The sequence below is a fragment of the Alexandromys fortis genome, unplaced genomic scaffold (genome assembly GCF_014885135.2).
Source record: "Alexandromys fortis isolate MF-2015 unplaced genomic scaffold, M_Fortis_MF-2015_v1.1 scaffold_80, whole genome shotgun sequence".
Lineage (NCBI taxonomy): Eukaryota > Metazoa > Chordata > Mammalia > Rodentia > Cricetidae > Alexandromys > Alexandromys fortis.
This window is the reverse complement of record NW_026068174.1, coordinates 5,083,232-5,106,719: the sequence shown is the minus strand read 5'-3', so window position 1 is coordinate 5,106,719 and position 23,488 is coordinate 5,083,232. Positions and strand designations below refer to the sequence as shown.

General features: G+C 52.4%; 1 protein-coding gene across 1 annotated transcript in view; it reads left to right on the top strand.

Annotated features, from left to right (window-relative positions):
- Positions 1–22,830, top strand: part of Sez6 (seizure related 6 homolog) — a 26,043-nt gene extending 3,213 nt beyond the window's left edge. The window contains exons 3-17 of the mRNA XM_050128604.1: positions 469–602; positions 8,401–8,596; positions 12,134–12,319; positions 16,053–16,221; positions 16,315–16,481; positions 17,029–17,223; positions 17,449–17,587; positions 17,699–17,895; positions 18,653–18,847; positions 20,107–20,298; positions 20,379–20,576; positions 21,047–21,085; positions 21,337–21,454; positions 21,540–21,642; positions 21,812–22,830. Coding sequence (XP_049984561.1) covers positions 469–602; positions 8,401–8,596; positions 12,134–12,319; positions 16,053–16,221; positions 16,315–16,481; positions 17,029–17,223; positions 17,449–17,587; positions 17,699–17,895; positions 18,653–18,847; positions 20,107–20,298; positions 20,379–20,576; positions 21,047–21,085; positions 21,337–21,454; positions 21,540–21,642; positions 21,812–21,841 — 2,258 coding nt within the window. The 3' untranslated portion in view covers positions 21,842–22,830. The remainder of the gene's footprint in view (positions 1–468; positions 603–8,400; positions 8,597–12,133; positions 12,320–16,052; positions 16,222–16,314; positions 16,482–17,028; positions 17,224–17,448; positions 17,588–17,698; positions 17,896–18,652; positions 18,848–20,106; positions 20,299–20,378; positions 20,577–21,046; positions 21,086–21,336; positions 21,455–21,539; positions 21,643–21,811) is intronic.
- The last annotated feature ends 658 nt before the right edge of the window (positions 22,831–23,488 follow it).

Genomic DNA, 23,488 nt, shown 5'->3' with positions numbered 1-23,488 from the left:
AAGAAGAAGAAGAAGAAGAAGAAGAAGAAGAAGAAGAAGAAGAAGAATAATAAGAAGAAGAAGAAGAAGAAGAAGAAGAAGAAGAAGAAGAAGAAGAAGTAGTAAATGAAAGACTACCTCACAGAACCTTTGTAAGAAATGAACTTGGGTTACATAATAGTCACTTAGCATAAGGTGGTTCCATCTTTTTTTTTTAAAGATTTATTTATTAAGCATACAGTATACTGCTGGCAAGAAGGTTGTGAGACGCCATGTGGTTGCTGGGAATTGAACTTGGGACCTCTGGAAGAGCAGCCAGTGCTCTTACCCTCTGAGCCACCTCTCCAGTCCTTGGTTCCATCTTTTCAACAAGAGAATAGACATTCCTAGAGGTTGGCTTCAACACACACACATACATGCACACTTCAGCTAATGCTGACTCTATCCCACCTAAGCTGGTCTTAGTCTCTGTCTCCTCCTGTCTCCCAGGCCCCTGTAGCTGGAATTTCTCAGGCCCAGAGGGCTCTCTGGATTCCCCCACAGCCCTCAGCTCACCCTCTGATGTTGGCCTGGACTGTTTCTACTACATCTCTGTCTATCCTGGCTATGGAGTAGAGATCAAGGTGAGTGGATGCATCAAGAGCAAAGCTACCCTTTCCCAGAAATGGGCCTATTGTGGGGAAAGGTAGAATTGCTTAGGGGTAGCAGCTGGGTTGGGGGTGCCTAGGGCTTGAGAGATGGACAATAAATGTGGCTGGATTCTGTCTTGTGCACCAGCTGCAAGGCCCGGGAGGGCTCCAGGAAAGAGCAAGTGTGGTGTGCTTAGCCTCTTCTTCTGGCTTGGTAAATGACTTGGGACAGTCTGAGGGAGGAGCTCAGCCTTGGACGGGGAGGGGACTGAGTGAATATGAGTTCTGTATCTGAGACCATGTGGGAGTGGAGCCAACACAGAACCACCTGTGAAGATGCTGTGGCACCTCGTTCATGCACCTGTTTCTCTCTTCATTCGATCCACAAATGCGTCCTCTATTGTAGCGAGTGTCGTGTCCTGGGATGCAGATGTGGGGAGGACCAACATGGCTACACCATGGTCAGGTCTGTCCCTTGCGTCCTGAGCAGCTCAACATCCTCACTGATGCTCTACAGGCTTTTCAGTCTTCACAAAGCTAGATAGATCTTTCCTTTTGTTGCCCCAAACCTGCTTTTCATCCCATCACATCCAGGCCAGAATCCTGGAATAGGGCCACCATGATACAATGTGGGTTTTTTTCTCCTGAACAACATGGATCCCCTGGTCTTTCTCTTAGTCCAAACAAACTCACCCCAAACTCTGCCCTGAAAACTCTCATACTCCCCTGCTTCTCTTCCTTCATCACCCCAAACACTGTGTGGCCCACCAGTCAAAGTTCCCTAGTGACTTGGTGGCCACCTTACACCTTCCCTGGTGTCTCCCACCTTGCCCCGGAGGGCCTTGAATCTGGACAGTTCTGAGCCCCTCTGCTACTTTTTGTTTCATGGCTAGCTCCTTCTTTGTTTCGAATAACTTGCAAATGATCGAATGAGCTACAGCTTTTTCTGCCCCAAGTCCCCTTTACACATGCCAGTCCCTTTTTCTGGTTAGACTGAGGACCCAGCACTGGCACTAGTTTCTCTGGGCATTCTTACCTTACCCCCAAAGTCTTGGGCCATCATCCTAGCCCTTGCCATTCTCCTGTGGCTGTGTGCAGCTGCCCACCTGTCTCTGGGAAGACTGGAAGATGCTAGAGGAGCACTTGGTGGTAGAAGGGATCAGCATGGGTGTGGAGGAAAATCAGGGACATTTGGCCAGCATCTTAAAGACTGTTGAAAGTGGAACGGAAAGCATTTTATCTCTCTAAGGGAAGCAGGCAGGGAGCCAGGAAGCCACAGGGAGAGCAGAAGCCCGGATTGTACCACCATTCTCCCTACTCACTAGCTAGGGTCCTGTTTCTCACCTGTCCCAGCTCAGAGAGGCCCTGGATCTGGGCGGGCTCCAGGCAGCACCTCCAGGTCTCCCCTCTAGGGCAGTCAGGTTCAGGTCTCCCAACCAGAAAGTGGAGGCAGGGGCTCTCCAACTCGAATTGGCCTCCCCTCTTCTTTCTGCAACTGCTTATTCCTCTTCTGCCTCGCTCCAGGTCCCTCATTGTGGGCTGACTGGAAGGGCAATTAGAAAGAGCCACCCCCTCTCAAGCCATTAGCACTCAGCACCGCTTAATTAAGGTAATTAATGTAAAATCATCACCAAATGAGAGGTGGCACCGGCTGTGGCTCACAGGGTGGAAGGTGCCAGCTGCAGGTGTGAGGAAGGAGATGGGAGGGGGCAAATACCAGACTGGATACCCCACTGCAAACCTAGACTGGCTTTACGTGTCCCTCAACTGAAATCTTAGGCCAGGCTGGGTCCAGCCCTGGTCCCAACCAGAGGGGTGTGTACAAGATAATGGGGCAAATGTACTGATGGCTCTGCCTGCCCTTAAGCTGGTCCTAGTCCAAGTCCAAGCCCTACCCTGGATGCCCACCCCTCCAGCAACCCTGGGTCTGGCACTGCTACACTTTTTCATCAGAATGCAAAAGCGGTTACCAGGCAACCTTGAGAGGAAAGCCACAGCCCTGGACTGCTCTCAGGAAACATGGCATGTGCTTGCTCGCCCTCCATCTCATTCCCACAGAAGCAGAGTCCTTGAGGGCTCTGTGGCCTGAGACAGATTCTGAGGTTGGAAGGGTAGAGCACAGAGGGACCACAGTCAGGTCAGGGAAAGAGCAAAGGACAGAACAGCAGGATGTAAGGTTGGGGCTACTCCTGGCTGCCTCCCCCAGACCTGGTCCTCTTGGACACACCACACACACTCTTTGGGACCCATAGAGTTACCGATATAGACCAATCTACCCACTACATAGCTGGGGAGACTGAAGCCTACGCAAGGAAAGGGATTTGCCCAAGATCATTCAGTTAATCATTAACAAATGGCCTTTGGTCAATAGGTTTGTTTCATAAACGGAATTTGAGTACCATGTTTCAGTCTCTGTGTTGAGCACTGAGGACTCAGATGTCCCTGTACAAGGAGGGGGAAATTATAAGCAATGGCCATAGGATGCTCAGGGCAGGAGGGACTGGGGCACAGAAGAGCCATGGATCTGGGTTCCTCCTCAACCTGGAAGGGTTTTCAAGAAGTAAACATACCCATTTGGAAGCCTGTGGGGTTACATGCCAGCAACCACTGCCTGGGCTGGGAAGGCGCAGATGTGACAAGCTTGGCCTCTAGAGGCTTCCTGAGATGTTTTGAGAAAGAATTGTCATTGTATAGGCAGCAGAGGTGAGGGTCGGGGTGGGACTCAACTGTGGGTAACCCCGGTGTACCCCTAGTTCACCAGGGCGTGTGGGAGTTGGAGTCGGGCAAAAGCCAGGGAAAGGATGGCACGAAGCGCCCACAAATCACACTCTGGAGCAGGTCAGCCAGGCTCCGGGCTGAGGCAGCACCTATCCGACTCCAGTCTGCCTTTTGTTGTCTTGTTTAAGGTGCACCAGAATCTCTGAAAGTCGAGTTCTCCGCGATGGGCCTCCATAGTCTCTCTCTCTCTCTCTCTTTTTTTTTTTTTTTTTTTTGGCTGCATTTTTTTAAAATATTTATTTATTTATTATGTATACAATTTTCTGTCTGTGTGTATGCCTGAAGGCCAGAAGAGGGCGTCAGACCTCTTTACAGATGGTTGTGAGCCACCATGTGGTTGCCGGGAATCGAACTCCGGTCCTTTGGAAGAGCAGGCAATGCTCTTAACCACTGAGCCATCTCTCCAGCCCCCTCCATAGTCTCTTGCACTTCAGGCCTGCCCCTTTCTCCATCATGCTGTAGCCCTCCATGCCCCCTGGGGGTCTGAGCCAGGAGGAGGCCAGGTCAGGTCCTCCAAATTCTAGGGAGGCGGACTTGCTGCAGCTGAGTATTGGGCACAGGGATGGACTCTTTCCTGATCGATCCAGAGAAACCTCTCAGTTCAGAGGACATGAGCCCGGTGACTCACAGGGTCCTGTGTCCTCCCTGGGTGGCCAGTCTCTCATGGGTACTCTGGGCCATTCTGGGCCTGGTGCCTGCCTCTCAGTCCATTTGGCATTCCAAGAGCTTTCCTGCTGCCAGCCTCCATCTTGGCTTGGCTGCTCTCCGTACCATCTGGAGCCTGGGCACAGCTGCCCACCATCCCTGCCCTCAGGTCCAGGTGGCCCCATTGGCACACAGCTTCCTCAGGCCAGCTGTCAGTTTGATGGGCAGAACACCCTACCCTGCTGAGCCAGGTCAGGACCAGCCCTGATGAGAGCATCAGGAAGTGGTGATGGGTTGGGGTGGTGGTTCTGGACAATTTCTTATTTCCTAACTGGCAGGGCCCATCTGAGAGCAGTGAGAGTAACTGGAAAGTCTGACTTCCTGATTTAGGTCCTTTATCCCATCCCTAAAGCAAACCCTACCCCCTCCCCGCCCCAACACACACCCCAACACACACAACAGATATTACAGGCAAGTACCAGATCTTAAGAAACTGAAGTCTGGTTTTGCCTTCTGTAGCCCAGTTCTCAGTAATTGGCTAAGCCCCTGACCTTCTCTGGGCCTTAGTTTCTCCCTCCATAAAAGGTTAAACTAGATCAGTCCCTAACACTGAGTCAGGACACTCTTCCCTAAGCTCAGCTGCACAGTGGTCCCTCAGACCTTGGCCTTGCTTTCTGGTAGCCACAAGATGGGGCCTCTGCGAGGTGTGGGAGTAGCCAGAATCTGGGGGAGTGACACACAGGCTCACCCTGGTGTCCACTAAAAAAATGACAGCAATCGTCTTACTTGCCTTACTGCAATGTGTGTCTGTCAATCAGATGCTTCTGACTAGACACGTGACCTTGGGGCTGCAGAAGGCAAGCTGAGCCCTCCCTACCTTTCATCCAGGAAGAACCAGCTCCTCTCAAAATGACTATGTTTTCTCCTTGAACATCTCCCTGGTCTTCCAGAGGCAGGGCAGTGTTGGACAGCCCAGAGTCCTATGGGAATTGTCCTCCTAGCTCTCTCTGTTTCTGGCTCCCCGCTGCTGGCTCCCAGGGCCCCTCCTGTCACTGAATGGGGTGTGGGAAGACAGCCCTCATGAGCAGAGCTGACATTTCAATCTGCCTCCCCGACTCTTCAGATGCCTGCAAATTACACCAAGACTTCATCTCCCCCCCTTGTCCAACACCCAGCCCTGTCTGGCCCCTGTCAGCCTGGTCCTCCAACAAGTGACAAATTACCTCCCAGCTTCTGCAGCAGGCCTGCAAGTGGATCCTCAGAACCCAGAGGATCCACATGGCACAGCTATCCCTGGGCAGCTCAGGGAGCCACATCCCAGCCCTCACCCTCAGGCTGAGTTGGGAGCCAGACCCCTCCTTTCTGGGCCCAAAGAAGGGGGTGCAGAGATCTCAGCTCTCAATTTCCCAAGCTATACAGATTGCCAGAGAAAGGATGGCTCATGGGAACTCAAATCCCAACATCTTGAAAAGGCCAGGGCAGGGCAAGCCAAAATCCACCTCCCTGCTAAACCTGGGGCCCTGGAGCCTGAGAATAAAGACGTCTAGAAGTCTATTTCTGCAGGTGATAGCCCCAGGAGTCTGGGAGGGGAACGAAGCTGCCTTGTGCCTCCAGCAAGGCAAGACTCTGCTTCTTAATAGCTGTGTGCCCTTTTCAAAGTTCCTTAACCTCTCTGAGATTCTTTTACCACCTTGACACACTGTAGATGCTCTACGAACGGTCATCGTTGGTGTATCTGCCACCAGAACAAGATCAAGTGCAGGAAGTTAGAAGTTAAGTCAGAGACATTAATCTCTGAGAAACTAGGAAGAAATGCCTCCTTGATTTCAACACCTTTGCCTCCTCCTCCTACACCCAGCTCTTAAAGGCACTCTGATATCCACCTGCACCATGCTGATCTGAGAACCACCAAGTCCTCCGCTCTCCCGCTCTCCCCTCAAGGATCCCTGCTGCCTGCATTCAGTGCCACTTAAGGCAGAATTGTATGCTGCCTGGCATCTCTCGATAATTACAGATTCCACGTGTGTGAGGCTTGTTTTCCCAACTCCAGCATCACACAATCTCCAAGTTTGAAGGGACCTCATCCAGCCTCCGCCTGCTAGGGATTCCCTGAGGGATGTCCCCAACAGATGGTCAGGCAGCCGCCACCCAAATGTGCCTGGGCGGGGAGCTCCTGGTACAGAGGAGGCGCTTTTGCCCCTAGCATCCTGCTTTGAGCCTTCTCTTCAACGCCCCTGCCCAGCCCCACCTGATATTTTCCTTCTGGGGCTGGGAACTTCTTCTCCCAGATGCTTACCCCCTCATCCCCCCCCACTTCCCCACCCCCCCACCCCCGCCACCACCTTAGTTCCCAGAATATGCCAATCCTCAGCCACAATCTGAGAAGTCCCTCTAAGCCTGGTAGCACCCGTCTCCTTGGACCTGATTGGGCTCAACATGTCATGCTTGCCAGCTCATAGAGACACACTTGTGAGGGCCAAGCCTCCAGAGGCCCACATACCTTTCTTCCACCCCTCCGTGCTAAAACTGGCCTATGAAGAGCATATCCTAAATACAAGGCTTAAGTATGTAGATGAGGAGAGGGTGGTCTGACGGAAAGCCCGGAGAAGAGCAATGAGGAAGGCCTGCCTCTACAGGTAGGGAAAGGGGAGGTAATTCCTGTGCTAACTCCAGGAGGGCAGGAAGCAGGCAGGACTTTTGTGGCTGCGCAGCAGGGAGCTGAGACTGGGAAAGCCTCTGGAGCTGCTTGCCAGTGGCCAGTTTGAGCCTTGTCTCTGAGCAACCTGAAGCTACCGATGGGGTTGGAATGGAAGAGAGAAGAGGTCTGACCTGGGGCAGAATGAGTTGGGGTTAGGAGGGTCGGATGTGGTCAGAGGCCATTCTCAGAAACAGTGGGCAAAAGGAGGAGAAGGAGGAGAAGGAGGAGCCGTCTGAGATGGCTGGGAGATAAAATCGGAAAGGGTTTGGTGACTCAGGACTCAGAGGGTGCCACTTAACCAGAGCAGGTGGTTGACTCTTGAAAGCCCAACATTTAAATCATTCAATCAGAGGAATGAGCTACAGAACTTAGAGCTTACAGATCCGTTTCCATTGCTCGAGTACCTCATTCAAATCCAGAGTATGAGTTCATGGATCTAAAGTGGGGTCTAAGGGTCGCCCCATTTCTTCTCTTAACCCACCCCTGTGGGGGATGGTATTCAACTTGCTATGTAACCAAGGATGACCTTAAACTTCTGAATTGCCTGTATCCACCTTCCATGTGCTGGGATTATGGGCATATACCAAAACACACAGTGTATACAGCACTCTGTATTAAACCCAGAGCCGCTTGTGCGTTAAGCAAGCGCCCTACCAACTGAGCTACATCCCCAGCCCTGATTCTGTTCTTAGAAGCGCCCATGTGATGTGGCGCTGCTGATCTAGGGGCTATATTTTGAGTAGCAAAGCCCTGCCAGGCATGGTGGCACACACTCACAGTCCCAGCACTCAAGAGGCTGAGGCAGGAGGATCACTAATTTGATGCTGGCCTTTGCCACATGAGACTCAATTAAAAATAATAAAACATTAAATGAAGCGCGACCAGTGTCCCTGCCCAGGAATGTGGGGTGAAGATGGGTGAGCCCCTCTATTACTAGACTCCCAGTCCAGTGCTCCTTCTCCCAGGCCACAGCACCTTTCCCCTCTGGTCGGAGTCTGTGGTTGTCTGACCCTTGAATGGAAGCAAGGCACCCAGGCGCATGCTTATGGATTAAGGGCCTGAAGAACAGGATGGTGCAAAGGGGCCACTGCCAATCGAATGAAGTAATCAGAGCAGGTATCACGGCATGAAACAAGGCCAAGCTGAGGGGCCAACAGGAGCCAAGTTTGGCAGAACCTATAGGGCCAGCCAGAGAGGATGGCTTCATAGACTCAATGGAGAAATACTGGGTGATTTAAACAAGAAAGCTCCGGGATGAGCAGCAGGGACAGAGACTACTAATGGCTTCAGTTCAGGAAATATTGATGAGAAGGGAGGGGTGGGTTAAGTCCTCTGGGCAGGGAGGCTGGCTTTGGTGATCTAGGTGAGTAATGACAGGGATGAGCAAGGGAAGTGGCAGTAGCGACGAAGTCGAGATCTGCGGTCCGTCTGACAGACTGACCGAATGGACGTGGGACATGAGGTGGCTCACAAGGCTGGCTGGATGTGAGGCGTGTGCGCAGCATACAACAGGAGTGACCGGGGAAGCTGGAAACAAAATGGGCCAACTACGGGGCCTCGGGACTCCAGAGTACAGGAGGCTCCCGTGTGACCCTGATGAGTGATGGTCAGCAGGACTCAGTGACAAGAAGTCCTGATAGCACTGTTTTGTTCTCTCCCACCCATCTGCAGGTGGAGAGCATCAGCCTTCAGGAAGGGGAGACCATAACAGTAGAGGGCCTGGGAGGGCCTGACCCATTGCCCCTGGCTAACCAGTCTTTCCTGCTACGAGGCCAAGTCATCCGCAGCCCCACCCACCAAGCGGCCCTGAGGTTCCAGAGCCTTCCACTACCTCTTGGGCCTGGCACTTTCCATTTCCACTACCAAGGTAAGGCCTGAGCCACAGAGAGGAGCCAGCCAAGGCTGGCCGCTCTCCTAGTGGGTTTCCTGTTATTACAGTCTAGGTCGGGAAGGAGCTTAAGGGCCTTGACAATGACCATCTGGAGGTCTTTAGCTAACCAGACTGGCTTTCCTCACCCACCTTGGATGCAGCCTATGCCCCATGTGGCAATTCAAAGTGCCTCAGGAAAGAAGGGGGGCATGATGAAATGGGCCATGCACTGGCTGAGGGAACAGGCTTCTTGCTAGTTGCTGACTTTGAGCTGGCCCTTTGATTTCTCTGACTTTTTTCTCCCTCTATTCCTTTTTAGTACACCAGTTGTCACTTTTAATTTTTAAAATTTTATGCATTTAATGCATTTATTTATTTACTTTATGTGAGGGCAATTTGTGGAAATCAGAGTTCTCCTTTTACCACGTGGGTTCGGGGATGAAGTTCAGGTCGCCAGGTTTGGCAGCAGTGCCTTTGCATCTGGCCGTCTCTATGGCCCTTTTGTAATTTTAATAAATGGGACAATTCCATAGTATAGAGAGAATCAAGACTAGCCATTTGCATTGAGCGTGGTGGTGCCCACCTGCAATGCCAGTATTAGAGAGGCTGAGGGAAGCAGATCTCCGAGTGTTGTAAGCTCCAGGCTAGCCAGGCTACGCAGAAGACTCTACCTCAAAAGTTTAGAAAGAAAAAAAATTAGCTGGACGTGGTATCTCACACCTTTAATCCCAGCACTCGGCAGGCAGAAGCAGGTCTACAGGCCAGCCTGGTCTACAGGGTAAGTTCCAGGACAAACAAAAGTAAAAATGATAATAATTAAAAGTATTTAATTGGAAATTACTCTATTTTTTTTTTTTGCTCTATAATTTTTTAGTATTTTTCTTTTGTTTTGTTTTTCAAGACAGGGTTTCTCTGTGTAGCTCTGGTGGTTTAAGTTAAAGGAAAAGTGCTTAGTATGTCCTTCACTAAGGAAACTAGTATTTTACCGTTTGCAGGGTGAGGGAGGGAGGCAAAGCTGCTGCTGCCCCACAGGGGTCCTTCCTGCCCATCCCCCGCCGCCCACCCCGGACAGGAAGTCAGTTCCATCCTTTGCCCAGGTTAACTTTAATTCAGATCCTGGAGTGCTAATAGGGAAATAATTGGTAGGAACAATCAAGGCATTGTCTTGCATTTGGCATGGACCACTTCTGCAGACCCGCAGGGGGGGAAGAACTGATGGATGGCCAAGCACTCCGGACCTAGGGATGCGTGGACCCTGCCTACTCACCTTGTCAAGGCTTTGTCACCCGAACTAGAGGAGCAGCCTGGTGTGACAGCAGGGATCCTAATGGTGGGCAGAGGTTGTTCAGGCCCTCGGCGGAGGTAAAGCCCCGCCCCTGGCAGGGATGACTGCCTGGGCGGCCCCTTCATTCTCCCTAATGGCTCATCAATCCTCCTCGGCAGCAGGCGTAATTTCATGCCACAGTAACCTTTTCTCAGTGCTGCAAATTCCTTTGCTCAAAACTACAGTCCCCTCTTTGTGAGGCCAGACAAAAGTGGCAGAATGCAATGGGGCTGGAGGCCGAGCCACAGGGAGCAGATCCCTAGCAGAGACTTGGAGAACTGGCCTGCTCGCGCTCTTTGTCCCAGAAGCCCTCCCTCCTCTGCCCAGTTTTTGTCAATGATCAGCTCTTTCCTTAATGAGTGTAATTCCCCTAATTATAGGCTGTAATTAGCCCTGATCCCAGAGATGGGAACAGGGGGAGCGTGTGCTCACAGGCACTTCTCCTGGGCTGGAGAAAGAGGACGCCCGGGAGAGTCAGTGAGGGCCTAGGACCACGCCTGTGCATGCACGTCGTCCAAGCCGACGGAAGGAGGTCGCAGTTGTGAGCTTCCACACAGGCCTTGCGGCCACAGGCCTTGTGGCGGGACAGATTCCTCTGGCCCAGCCCCAGGCTGGGTGGGGAGGCGGAGGCAGAGTGCCTGATGGACCCCTCCCTCCTCCATCCTAGCATTCCTGGCACTGGACTTGGCTCCAGAAACAGCCGCCAGCAAGAAAATAACTCAACAGATTGTGGTGGTGCAGACTCCCTGGGAACAGTTGGTTGTCATGGCAATAGGAGGAAGCTCATCTTGGGAAGTGGCACTTACCCATTATGGAGTCTGGGGGCGCCTCTCAAAGCCACCAGCCTCCTGCTTTCACATCATCCCAGCCCACTCCCTTCCCTGGCTGTGCTGGGATGCACAGGGAAGCTGACAGGGAAGCGCTGAGTCTGACCTGGCCTATAGCTCCCAGAACGTAAGCCTCTCATCCCTCTACTCTGGGGAGAGTCCTTCCTGTCCTAGCCTAGCGGGGAGGAAATGACCTGCTGAACAAACCTCCAAGGCCTGCCTTGTCTGTAACTGTCAGGCTTCTCTGACCGCTGACTGGGGTCAGGTAGGAAGCAGGGTGCACTGAGGAGCTCAGATCCCCACCCTACCATACACTTGCAGTACGACGAGAGTACACAGGCCCCCTGAACCTCAGTCTCTCCAGACCTCAGCTTTCCTTACCTTAAAATGGGTTAACAGCCCCTACCTCACCTTTCTTCCATGGCTATGATAGGTACTAAGGTGCGGAGGGCGCGAAGGTGTTTTAGGAGCTGGAAAGTACATCAAATGTAAGAATCTGTCGGGACTCCTGACTGCCAACATTGCCAGTCGGCTGGGGCGTGAATTGTGCGCTTTGTGCCAGGCACTACACACATGGCCTCTCATTTAACCTCCCCAGCCTTGGATGCAGTACTCTAGATCACTGGTTAAACAAAGGAACCAAGGCATGGAGCAAAGAGGTAACTTGCCCACGGTGGCACAGCAAGTAGTGGAGTCTGCATTTAAAGCCAGGGAGTCCTGGTTTAGCGGAACCCAGAACCCATCTCCTAGGCATCGCCCTATACCACCTGCCAATCACAGCCAGCCTCTTAGTGGTCATACCCGCAAAACTCTCTTCTCATTGTCACACAATAACTAAGAATAAGACAGGTGTGAGAAGCCTCAAAACCGAGTTACGGTCAAGTCGGGCTCTGGAACCTCATCTCTCCAGAGGCAGCCCCCTTTCTAGTCACACAAGGCACACAGAGACATAGTCAAGCCTTCTCTTCGCTTCTCCCCTACCTCTTAGAGACTCCCCATTAATAAGCTATTTCTGGGGCTTAGCCTAAGAGTCGGGATATGCCAGGCAATTTTATGAGATTTGCTGCCACTATATGGGCATCTATGGTATAACAACTCCAAAGCAGCCGAGTTTCCCAGAAACGCTAATCCCACCTCCAATTTCCAAGAAGGTGAGTGGGACTTTCCCATATCCTCCCATTGTCTTTAAAAGTCGTTCACTGGTCGGGGTGGGTGGGGGAGTAGAAAGAACCTCCACAGAGAAAAGCTTAGGCAGGCTGCCCAATGTGTTACTGGAAATGGGACACTTCTGTGGAACTTCCAATGCCTCCTCTGAGCCCAAAGACACCTAGAGCAGGCTGTGCGGGCCCTGCCCCTCCTCACTGTCACCCATTCTCTCTATAGCCTATCTCCTGAGCTGCCACTTTCCCCGGCGTCCAGCTTATGGAGATGTGACTGTCACCAGCCTCCACCCAGGAGGCAGCGCCCGCTTCCACTGTACCACTGGTTACCAGCTAAAGGGTGCCAAGTTCCTCACCTGTCTCAATGCCACCCAGCCCTTTTGGGATTCCCAAGAGCCGGTCTGCATTGGTGAGTGGGTCCCCAGAGAGAAGGCTCGGTGCCAAGCAGAGGAGGAAAGTGGGGGGTCATCTTGGATCGCTATTGCTGTCTGGAATTTCGCTTCTTTTCTATAAGGAAGTCAGTATATGGTTGCACATCTCAGCGGTACTGAACCAACCTACATTTATTCTCTGTTATGTCAGCATCGCAGGTTGGGCTCAGAGTTGGTTTTCCATGTTCGCTGAGCAAGATGAATGTAGAGAGAAAACAGGACCAATCAGGGATGATGCATGTCTTGGCAGATTGCTAGCCACAGGTGGCCTCAGGTACCGTCTGCAGTAGTTCTCCAGACATCACAACACTGCCATTCATTGGCTGATTGCTAAGAAACTCTCCTACTGACCCCGCTGGCCTGGGATTACCTTTTCTTCCCCAAGAAAAAGCTGAGCTGCTTGTCTGGGCCCAGCAGTGAGGGCTTCTGGGCCATTCCAGCACAGATTTCTTAGAAGGTGTGTGGGGCCAAGAAGAGACCTGAGTCAAACGGGGCTTCTATCCTCAGAGCCCCACAGTCCCAGGGAAGGCGGGAAGAAGAAGGGACCTAGAGATGCTGGAGAGGTGGTTCAGTAGTTAAGACTGCATGCTGCTCTTGTAGAGGACCTGAGTTCTATTCCCAGCACACAATCAGGCAGCTCACAAGTGCCTGTAACTCCAGTTTGGGGATCCAACGCCCCCTTCTGGCCTCCACAAGCACGGCACTTGTATGTACAAGCCTACACTCAGGCACACTCATATAAATAGGACTTTTAAAATAACAAATAAACCAGGAGCATAGATCACTAATTCTAAATCAGGGAGTTTTAAGTACCGAGGAAGAGTCATAACGTGGCTGGCATGGTAGTCACGACTTTTCAGTCGTGCACCTGAGAGGCTGAGGCAGGAAGGTTTTAAATTCTAGGTCAGCTTGAGCTACAAAGTTAGACCTTGTCAAAGGGTGAAGGTTGAATTGGTCTGGGGAGAAAGCAGCTGTGCATTCCCAGTTGGTAATGAGATAGCTCCTTGGAGGAGGTAGCCCTGGATGTTTGGCATTGCTATGCAGGGAACAATGTAAGCTATGTTGGAGGGGCACAAAGGAGAGGGTGTTTACAGCACAGAAGACAGCCAGGTGGAGCGGACAGTGCCAAGGACCTGGACTGTCGGTCCAAAGCACTAGGTGCACAGCACTGAGGAGGAAGGGAAGGAAGTCAGAACAGCTCCAGAGACCCGGCAGTGGTTGTCTGGGGGGCCTGGAGGCCATCCTGTAGAGAAGATTTGAACTGGGGTGGTCGCTTCGGGGATGTAGAGAAGTTCAGAGACACTGGTCAGAGAGCCAGGCTGAGTGTACAGGGATGCCAGTTCTGGTTCCTGGAAGGCCTGAGATGGCTACAAACCCAGAAGGCTCATGGTGGTAGTGTTGTGTTTGCCACATGACAGGTAACTTTTGCTTTTTATCTTTTTGGAGGGGAAGAGCCTTGGACTTTTAAACTTCCTTTCGTATTCTTCCTAGTGCTGGTCCCTAAGAGACAGACATGGTCTCTTGCCTTCAAAGAGCACCATCTAGTGGGGAGGCTGGGGAGTGGTTTAGTGTGGACAACACTGGATGGGGTGATCTCAGTGTGTGCCTTGTATGTGGGCAAGACAGGCCAGTTCCAAATGGAGGAGACCTGGAAGGATTCCCACAGAGACGGCCTGGAGGGCTGCCAGAATCATTAGCTCAGGGCAGCTTGGTGGGTTCTGTGTGAAGGCATGCAGAACCAGAATGATCTAGGAAGGTGTGCCTGAAGGTTTCAAGGAGGAAGACTGAAAAGGAAAGGAGAGTCCCAGTCATCATGAACTTGAACCTCACCTCAAGGGCCATAGAGAACCACCGAGTGATTCTAAGTCAATGGGATGGCGTTCGAGTAGAAGGCCAAGCAGAAAGTTAGACTGTTCCTCTGTAGAGAATGCGAGACAAGACTCATTCTGGCCCCAAACTCTAGACTCAACTCTTCTGTTGTCTGCAGCCTTTGGAGGAAATGGTGCTTTGTATGGCAATGGTAGTCTGGCCTATGAGAGCAGAGCTGTGTGTCTGTCTGTAGTCTGGCCTATGAGAGCAGAGCTGTGTGTCTGTCTGTAGTCTGGCCTATGAGAGCAGAGCTGTGTGTCTATCTGTAGTCTGACCTCCGAGAGCAGAGCTGTCTGTCTGTAGTCTGACCTCCGAGAGCAGAGCTGTCTGTCTGTAGTCTGGCCTCCGAGAGCAGAGCTGTGTGTCTGTCTGTAGTCTGGCTTCCGAGAGCAGAGCTGTGTGTCTGTCTGTAGTCTGACCTCCGAGAGCAGAGCTGTCTGTCTGTAGTCTGACCTCCGAGAGCAGAGCTGTGCTTGGAACCAGCTTCCTGTTTCAGGCCTGCTTCTTGGCCCCACTCACCTATTGTGAATTCTGTGCTGGAATGGCCCAGAAACCCTCACTGTTGGGCCCAGACACGCAGCTCAGTCTTTCCTTGGGGAAGAAAAGGTAGTTCCAGGCCAGAGGGGTCAGTTTGAGAGTCCTTAGCAGTCAGTCAAGGAACGAGAGTGTTGTTAGTCTCGGAGAGCCACCTGTGGCTAACAACCTGCCAAGGCTTACTGGTCCTGTCTCCTCTCTATACTCATGCATTCATTTTGTTCACCCGACATGGAAAACCAACTCAAGTCTGACATGAACAGACAGGGTCTCTGTACCGAAGGGGTCCTAGTTAAAGGACAAACCCAAACAGATAGCTGCTTTTGTTCTTGTTGTTTTGTTTTGTGTTCTGGGGTTCAAATTTGAGGCCTGTTATGCTAGGCAAGACAGAAAATTAGTTTTACAACAGTAACAAGGCATGGGGACATGTTTGTCATCGCAGCCTTCCAGGAGCTAAGCAAGAGGACTGCGAGTCCCAAACTAGCCTGGGCTACATGGGGGAGGCCCTGTTTTAAAAACAAACAGCCAGGTCTGGTGGCATATACTTTTAAATCCAGCACTCAGGAGGCAGAGGCAGGTGGACCTTTGAGTTTAAGGATAGCCTGACCACATAGCAAGTTCCAGGCCAGGACTACAAGGTGAGACCCTGCCAGGAAGGAAGGAAGGAAGGAAGGAAGGAAGGAAGGAAGGAAGGAAGGAAGGAAGGAAGGAAGGAAGGAAGGAAGGAAGGAAGGGAAAGAAGCCATATATAATGGCAAATGCCTATAATCTTAGTACTTGAGAGATGGAGGCGTGAGGATCAGGAGTTCAGGGCTACCGTCTATTTGGTACTGAGTTCAAGGACAGCCTGGCCTACCTGAGGTTAAAAAAAAGAGGAGGGAAGGACAAGAGAAAAGGAGGAAGGGGTGTGGGAAAGGACAGAGTGCCGTAAAAGTATCAGCTAGTTCCAAGAAAGTCAGTCTTGGATAAGCCGCTTAACATACTGAAGTCAGCCTGGCGGAATCAGTCAGCCTCCTGAAGAGGTCGGTAGAGGGCGCAGCCAGGCAGCAACAGATGTGCTCACTGCCAAGAAAGTTACCCATGAAACCTCAGAGATGGGGACGGTCAGCCCCCAGTTGAAGTTTGGGCTGTTTGCAGCAGCAGAGTCAGGACTGCAAGACGGGCTCTCAGAGCCACCGCAGCAAAGATGACGTCCAGGCAAAAATCCCTAGTGCCCATGCTGAGGGCACAGGGCTAGGTGGGGAAGAGGGTTTGGAAGCTGTTTGGAACAAGGACAGAGACCAAGTATAAGCCCATTGCCATTCATAGCTGCTTGTGGCGGAGTGATTCGAAATGCCACCACTGGTCGCATTGTCTCTCCCGGCTTCCCGGGCAACTACAGCAACAACCTCACCTGCCACTGGTTGCTAGAGGCACCTGAGAGCCAGCGACTACACCTGCATTTTGAAAAGGTCTCCCTGGCAGAAGATGACGACAGGTGAGGGGCTGTCCCGGCTAGATGGGAGTGCCTGACCTGGCAATACCTTGTTGGGGGGATACCAAGCACGCAGCTGCCACTCTTCTGGCACAGGCTCATCATCCGCAACGGGAACAACGTGGAGGCCCCACCAGTGTACGATTCCTACGAGGTGGAGTACCTGCCCATTGAAGGCCTGCTCAGCTCCGGCAGATACTTCTTTGTGGAGTTCAGTACTGATAGCAGCGGGGCGGCGGCAGGCATGGCCCTGCGCTATGAGGGTGAGCCTGCAGGAACCCAACCAGTGCTAGGCTCTCTCTCCCACGTCCTTCCCCTCTCTAACCGCATTCTGTCATTCCTTCCACATTTCCCACCTGCTCCATGCCCCTTCCCTCCGGCCCAAGATTCCCATCCCATCCTTGCAGGAGCCCTTTGCCTCAACCACAGATTTCTAGCCCAAGAGAATGAATTCTCCAGGTTTTAAAAAAGCAAAACAGGCCTCAGCACTTGGCGGGGGTGGGGAGGAGAGACTGCTGCAAGAGGCATCCTAGACCCACACATACATACAGGTGCTCATTAACTCATCAAAAAAAGTATTGAGCACCTTCTGTATACTAAGTGCCAGCGAGCCAACAAGAATACAGGGTGATTCAAGATGGCTTCCTGACCAAAATAGGGTTGGGTTCCCTGTCCCTCTGCCTCCGATTCCAAGCCCAGGATACACTTTTGCACTGAGGAAGAAAGGCCCTGAGGAGGGATGTGGTAGAAGGCCTGTCCTCTGGCCTAGCCCGGTGGAGGCTGAGCTGGACTGGGCCCTGTGGTTCACAGCCTTTCAGCAGGGCCACTGCTATGAGCCCTTTGTCAAATATGGCAACTTCAGCAGCAGCGCCCCCTCCTATCCTGTGGGTACCACCGTGGAGTTCAGCTGTGACCCTGGCTACACCCTGGAGCAGGGTTCCATCATCATCGAGTGTGTTGACCTCCACGACCCCCAGTGGAATGAGACAGAGCCAGCCTGCCGAGGTCAGCAGGCACTGGTGGGTGGGTCTGCTGGGGAGCAAGCTGGGTGGGTACCTAGGAGGCAGCCACAGAGCCGAGGGCCAGGGGCCCTGCTGTGCGTGACTGATATTTCCCCTTGAGGGAGGAGGTGGGGAATCCTAGCAGGGAGTGGCACTTTTGTGGGCAGGTGGCAGCCCTAGGACACTGCATTGGAGAGAATGGGCCTCCCCGGCCTCCCCTTCCTTGCAGCCGTGTGCAGCGGGGAGATCACAGACTCGGCAGGTGTGGTGCTCTCTCCAAACTGGCCGGAGCCGTATGGCCGAGGGCAGGACTGCATCTGGGGTGTGCACGTGGAGGAGGACAAGCGCATCATGCTGGACATCCGAGTGTGAGTGCCTCGGGTCAGGCAAGCCGGCTCCTGAGGCTGGGGACACCTCTTGTCCTGCCCACCTTGGGCCCTTCCCCCAGCCTGTCCTGCCCTGATCCTCCTCCTCTACAGGCTGCGCATAGGCTCTGGGGACGTATTGACCTTCTACGATGGGGATGACCTGACGGCCCGGGTCCTGGGCCAGTACTCAGGGCCCCGTGGCCACTTCAAGCTCTTTACCTCCATGGCTGATGTCACCATCCAGTTCCAGTCAGACCCTGGGACTTCAGCGCTTGGCTACCAGCAGGGATTTGTCATCCACTTCTTTGGTGAGCTCGTCTCTGTCTGACTTGGACTGTAGATCCCAAATCATGACAAGTCCAAGAGCACAGGGCAACAAGGAGCCTGGATGCCCTATCTGATGAGCAAAACCCGGGAAGGCACCAGGCATCCCCAGAAGCCTTTGGTTAGAGCAGGGGAGATTTGGGGAGGCAGCAAGAAGAACTTCCTAACAAAAACAGGAACTACAGAAAAGGGCTGGTACCTTCCTTTCTGACGGTCTGGAACAGAAGTGACTCCCCCACCCTCCTTTTTAAAAAAAATTATTTATTTATTTATTTATTTATTTATTTATTTATTATGTATAAAATATTCTGTCTGTGTGTATGTCTGCAGACCAGAAGAGGGCAGCAGACCTCATTACAGATGGTTGTGAGCCACCATGTGGTTGCCGGGAATTGAACTCATGACCTTTGGAAGAGCAGGCAATGCTCTTAACCACTGAGCCACCTCTCCAGCCCATACCCTACCCTCCTTTACCCATCTCTCAGGCCTGAGGGACTGGCCAAGTGCTTCTGAGAGTAGAGTCAAAGCCATGGTGACAATCCTGGAATCTTGGACACTCAGGGAGGTCAGGGGATGGGCAAGGGGGTGGGGCTTGAGAAAGTAGGATGAGTCACTGAGACTTTCCCAGCCAGTGGAGGCCCAGGATAATCTGCAGGAAACAAAGAGACCTCAGAGTGGGCACTAGCACAGTCACCTCGGTACTGGCCAAGGGGCTGCATCTCCCTGCTTCTGTGTCCCCAGAGGTGCCCCGCAATGACACATGTCCGGAGCTACCTGAGATCCCCAATGGCTGGAAGAGCCCATCGCAGCCTGAGCTGGTGCATGGTACGGTGGTCACCTACCAGTGCTACCCTGGCTACCAGGTGGTAGGATCCAGTATTCTCATGTGCCAGTGGGACCTGAGCTGGAGTGAGGATCTGCCCTCATGCCAGAGGGGTGAGTGTCCCTGTCCCCGTGGTCCCTCCCACCCTGACTCCTCTGTTCTGAGAGGAGATCTAGCACTGGTCCTGTTTCTGCTGGCATTCTTATTCTTCTAACTTGTCCCCCCACTTTCCCTGTCTGTGAAATGGAGATGAGCCATTGTCACAGGACTTCCAGAGAAGTACCGCCAGCATTTCCTGGCTGACCGAGGACCAGGCAGTGCTGGCTGCCTCGAATGCATGGCTTTGCCGCCCTTGATGAGTGGGAAGAGGATGTGTCAGCAGAATGGTGGGCACAGTCAGGCATGGTGTGTCACATGCCTGCAATCTCAGCATTTAGGAAGCTGAGGCAGGAGGATCAGGAATTTGAAGGTGGCCTAAGGTATAGCGTGAGGCATTTATTTCCCCCCAAAAGGTGGAGGGGAGGGCGTGTGAGTGACTAAGAGCACTTACTGCTCTTGCAGAAGACCCAGGTTTGGTTCCTAGCACGCATATCAAGCAGCTCACAGCCTCCTGTAGTCAGTTCCGGGGCATCCAACACCTTGGTGGGCATCTACATGTACACAGTACACATAAACTCGACACAAACACAAACATAAAACAACAACAAACAACAACAACAAAAGACAAAAACAAGGATCTGGAGAGATGGCTCAGTTGTTAAGAGCACTGGCTGTTCTTCCAGAGTTCCTGAGTTCAATTCCTAGCAACTACATGGTGGCTCACAACCATCTGTAATGAGATCTGGTGCCCTCTTCTGGCCTTCAGGCATACATGCAGACAGGACATGGTATACATAATAAATTAAAAAAAAAAAAAGGCTGGGGGGGGATGTAGCTCAATGGTATAAGACCACCTGACATGCATGCCATCCTGGGTTCTAGCGCTGCCTAAAAAGAAAGATGCAGACATCTAAATGAGAGTAGAGCCATGTAGCCTGGTATTAGCCGGCTTGTGACATGTGGAAACCAGGGTGAACAGGCCTTTCTTTTGTCCCACCCTCATAGTGTCTTTAGCCCAGACTGGCCTCAAGCTTCTATGAAACTGAGGATAACTTTGAATTTCTGATCCTTCTGCCTTCACTTTCTTAGTACTGGGATTACAGGCACCTTCTGGAGTACTGGGATTAGAGGCATGCACCACCAGGCCAGGTTTATGTAGTGCTGTCTGTTAAATCCTGAGTTTCAAGCATACTTCCAAAGCACTCTTACCATCTGAGCTAGATCCCCAGATGCTGAACCTTCCTTGCTTTCCTGCTTCCCTCTCCATCCACAGTGACATCCTGCCATGACCCAGGGGATGTGGAACACAGTCGACGCCTCATATCCAGCCCCAAGTTTCCTGTGGGGGCAACTGTGCAGTATATCTGTGACCAGGGTTTTGTGCTGACGGGGAGTGCCATACTCACCTGCCATGATCGTCAGGCTGGCAGCCCCAAGTGGAGTGACAGGGCCCCCAAATGTCTCTGTAAGTGCCAAGTGTGTAGGAGGGGGCCCTTTAGAAGGAGAGGGATCTGAAACTTGCACCTGACTCTGCCTGCCTTGCAGTGGAACAGTTCAAGCCATGCCATGGTCTCAGCGCCCCTGAGAATGGTGCCCGCAGTCCTGAGAAGCGGCTTCACCCAGCTGGGGCCACCATCCACTTCTCCTGTGCCCCTGGCTATGTGCTGAAGGGCCAGGCCAGCATCAAATGTGTGCCTGGACACCCCTCGCATTGGAGTGATCCCCCACCCATCTGTAGGGCTGGTGAGTGTCACTATCCCCTTAAAACCCCACCTGGAGGGCTGGAGAGATGGCTCAGAAGTTAAGAGCATTGCCTACTCTTCCAAAGGTCCTGAGTTCAATTCCCAGCAACCACATGGTGGCTCACAACCATCTATAATGGGGTCTGGTGCCCTCTTCTAGCCTGCAGGCATACACACAGGCAGAACATTATATACATAATAAATAAATGAATATTTGAAAAAAAATCCACCTGGACCATAGAACTGTTGTAGTAAAACAATTTCATGTTGAGAATCAGAAGCACCTGCCCATGCCCCTGCCTGTCTCTCAGTCTCTGCCTGGTCTCTGATCTAACATCATCATGACAATGCAGGAGTGGGCTCTCCCTGGTCAGTTCCTCTCCCATGACGAGCCCACTTCTGTGCTCCTTGCATTGGTGGCTTGGTCCATCAGGCTCACCCACTGCCCTTGGCGCTCCCTTCTTGTTCCAGCCTCTCTGGATGGGTTCTACAACGGCCGTAGCCTGGATGGTGAGTCCCCATGCTTGAGAGCCAGATATGTGGTCCCCCTGCACCTGGCTCTCACAGCTCCCAGGCTGTGGGTTCCCACAAATGGAAGGCAGAGAAAGAACAGTTTGGGCCCAGAAGGGCATACAGCTTGTTCCCTACCCTAGCCAGCTAATGGGAGCTAGCTGGTCTCTGAATGTCCTTGAGAAGGGAGGGGACATAGGCTCCAAGGGACAGGGACATCAGCTCCAATCCCGCTCACCCTTTGTTTTCAGTTGCCAAGGCACCTGCCACCTCCAGTGCCCTGGATGCTGCCCACATGGCAGCTGCCATCTTCCTACCACTGGTGGCCATGGTGCTGCTGGTGGGAGGCGTGTACCTCTACTTCTCCAGGTGAGTCTGGCTTCTCTTCCTCTTCTACACACCCAACTCACTCCTGCCTTGCACCCCTGCTTCACAGGGTCTTCTGTCCTCACAGGCTCCAGGGGAAAAGTCCCCTGCAACTTCCCCGAACTCATCCTCGCCCCTATAACCGCATCACGGTGGAGTCAGCGTTTGACAACCCAACTTATGAGACTGGAGTAAGTATCCACGTTGGCCTAGATACCTCTTCAGGACTCAAGTCCTTGCTCCCTTGGGTGGGTATGCCTGTGGGTCCTGCCAAGCCCTCCTGTTGCCTTGGGAAGGCCGACTGTGGCCCGATGAATCTTCTACAAGTTTCCAACTCCCCGCAGTCTCTTTCCTTTGCAGGAGACGAGAGAATATGAAGTTTCCATCTAGGTGGGAGCAGCCTGGGGATGCACTTGCAGCCCTGTGTCATAGGCCAGTGGCAGGGCTCCTGGCTCTCTGCTGTCCCTTCACCTCCTGTACATACCACCTGGGAAGAGACACCACCAGTCCCTCAAGAAGTTGTGCCCTTCCCTGTCTGCAATGCCCACAGTGACCTATTTTCTTGGCACCACTGCCTACTTAGGGCCTTTCTTTGGGTCCAAGTCAGGGGGCGCCTGACTTGGATAGAACCTAACTGGAGCACATTTCCACCAGCCAACATTCCCCGCTTCTCTTATGCCCTGGCCCTCCGGCCTGGAGCTGCAGGCAGAGCAGGGCACTTTCTACACATGGCCACCGTTCAGCCCTGGCATGTGGGGACTCTAGAAGAGCTGATTTGCAGCAGTGGAAATGGGACAGGGTGCCCCTCACAGGGCCATCACCAGTGGCCAAAATTGTTCTCAATGGTGACCTCTTGGTAGCCCTGGCATGCTAATACCAGCCCTGCAGGGAGGTTTCTAGTCCCTTCTCTAAAGGCTCAGAATTGGAGTTATGCCTTCTACCCTGTTCTGGGGAGGTGAGGATTTTAAGGAATCCTTAAAGGTTCAGGGATTCTGTCCCAAGCTCAGGTTGGGCTTCACTGGACACTCATGCTCCACACCAAAGCAGGATACCCTACTGTCCCCGGCATCCCTTTAGTCTGAGCGGGGAGAGACCTTCCTTGATGTTCATCTGGATGTTACAAGTGTCAGTCCCTCTTCTAAGCCACTTACTATGCTCCCCTTCCTGCCACTGTGTTATGGCATGCCAGGAGAGGGTAGGTACATTCTGGAGAGGAGTAGAAGTCCCAGGACCCAGGAATGTGGCACAGAACTGAAATCCGAAATCCCCAGGAGGAAGCCCAGTCCAGACCGAAGGCCACTTTGTACATATGATGTATTATATGGGGTCTGGGCTCCAGCCAGAGAACAATCTTTTATTTCTGTTGTTTCCTTATTAAAATGGTGTTTTTGGAAAAAAAATTAAGCAGTGTGAACGGTGCTTTCTTGGAGGGGAGAGGGTGGCAGATGAATGTGATATGGATCTTGGCATGAGAAGACCTGCTGGACCCACCAATCAATCATCCCCAGATTTTATGAGAAAAAAATGCTATGTGTATTTAAATAGGCAACACTGCCCCAAAGACATTAGTGTTACAGATGGCTGGTGGAGTTAGAGGCCCCAGTGGCTAATGCCGCAGGGATGTGGGAGCTCATCCACCCCAATGCCTCATTTCCTCCTCTTTGCCACAGCTAGATTGGCCCAGTCCCAACCCCATTTTAATACTGCTGGACTGCTGACAACGCCCAAAGTCTGGAGCATCTTTCCTTCCACATCTTCTACCCAGTGAAACTTGAGAGACTGGAATCAGAACTGGAGACTGAACTTGTACAGAAACTAGCCAGTTTGGCTTGTCCTCAGAAAACATCCAGACTCTGAGTAGGAAGGACAGGGTGGCTTGGGGGTACCTGATACAGGCAAGGGCTCTGCCCACAGGCTCTTTAAGGTGGCTGCTGAAAACACGCATCCAAGGGACAGTATACAGACTGAACACGTTGTACGTATGTATTTAGAAACGTGTGTGTGTGTGTGTGTAATCACGTATGTATATGACAGCAG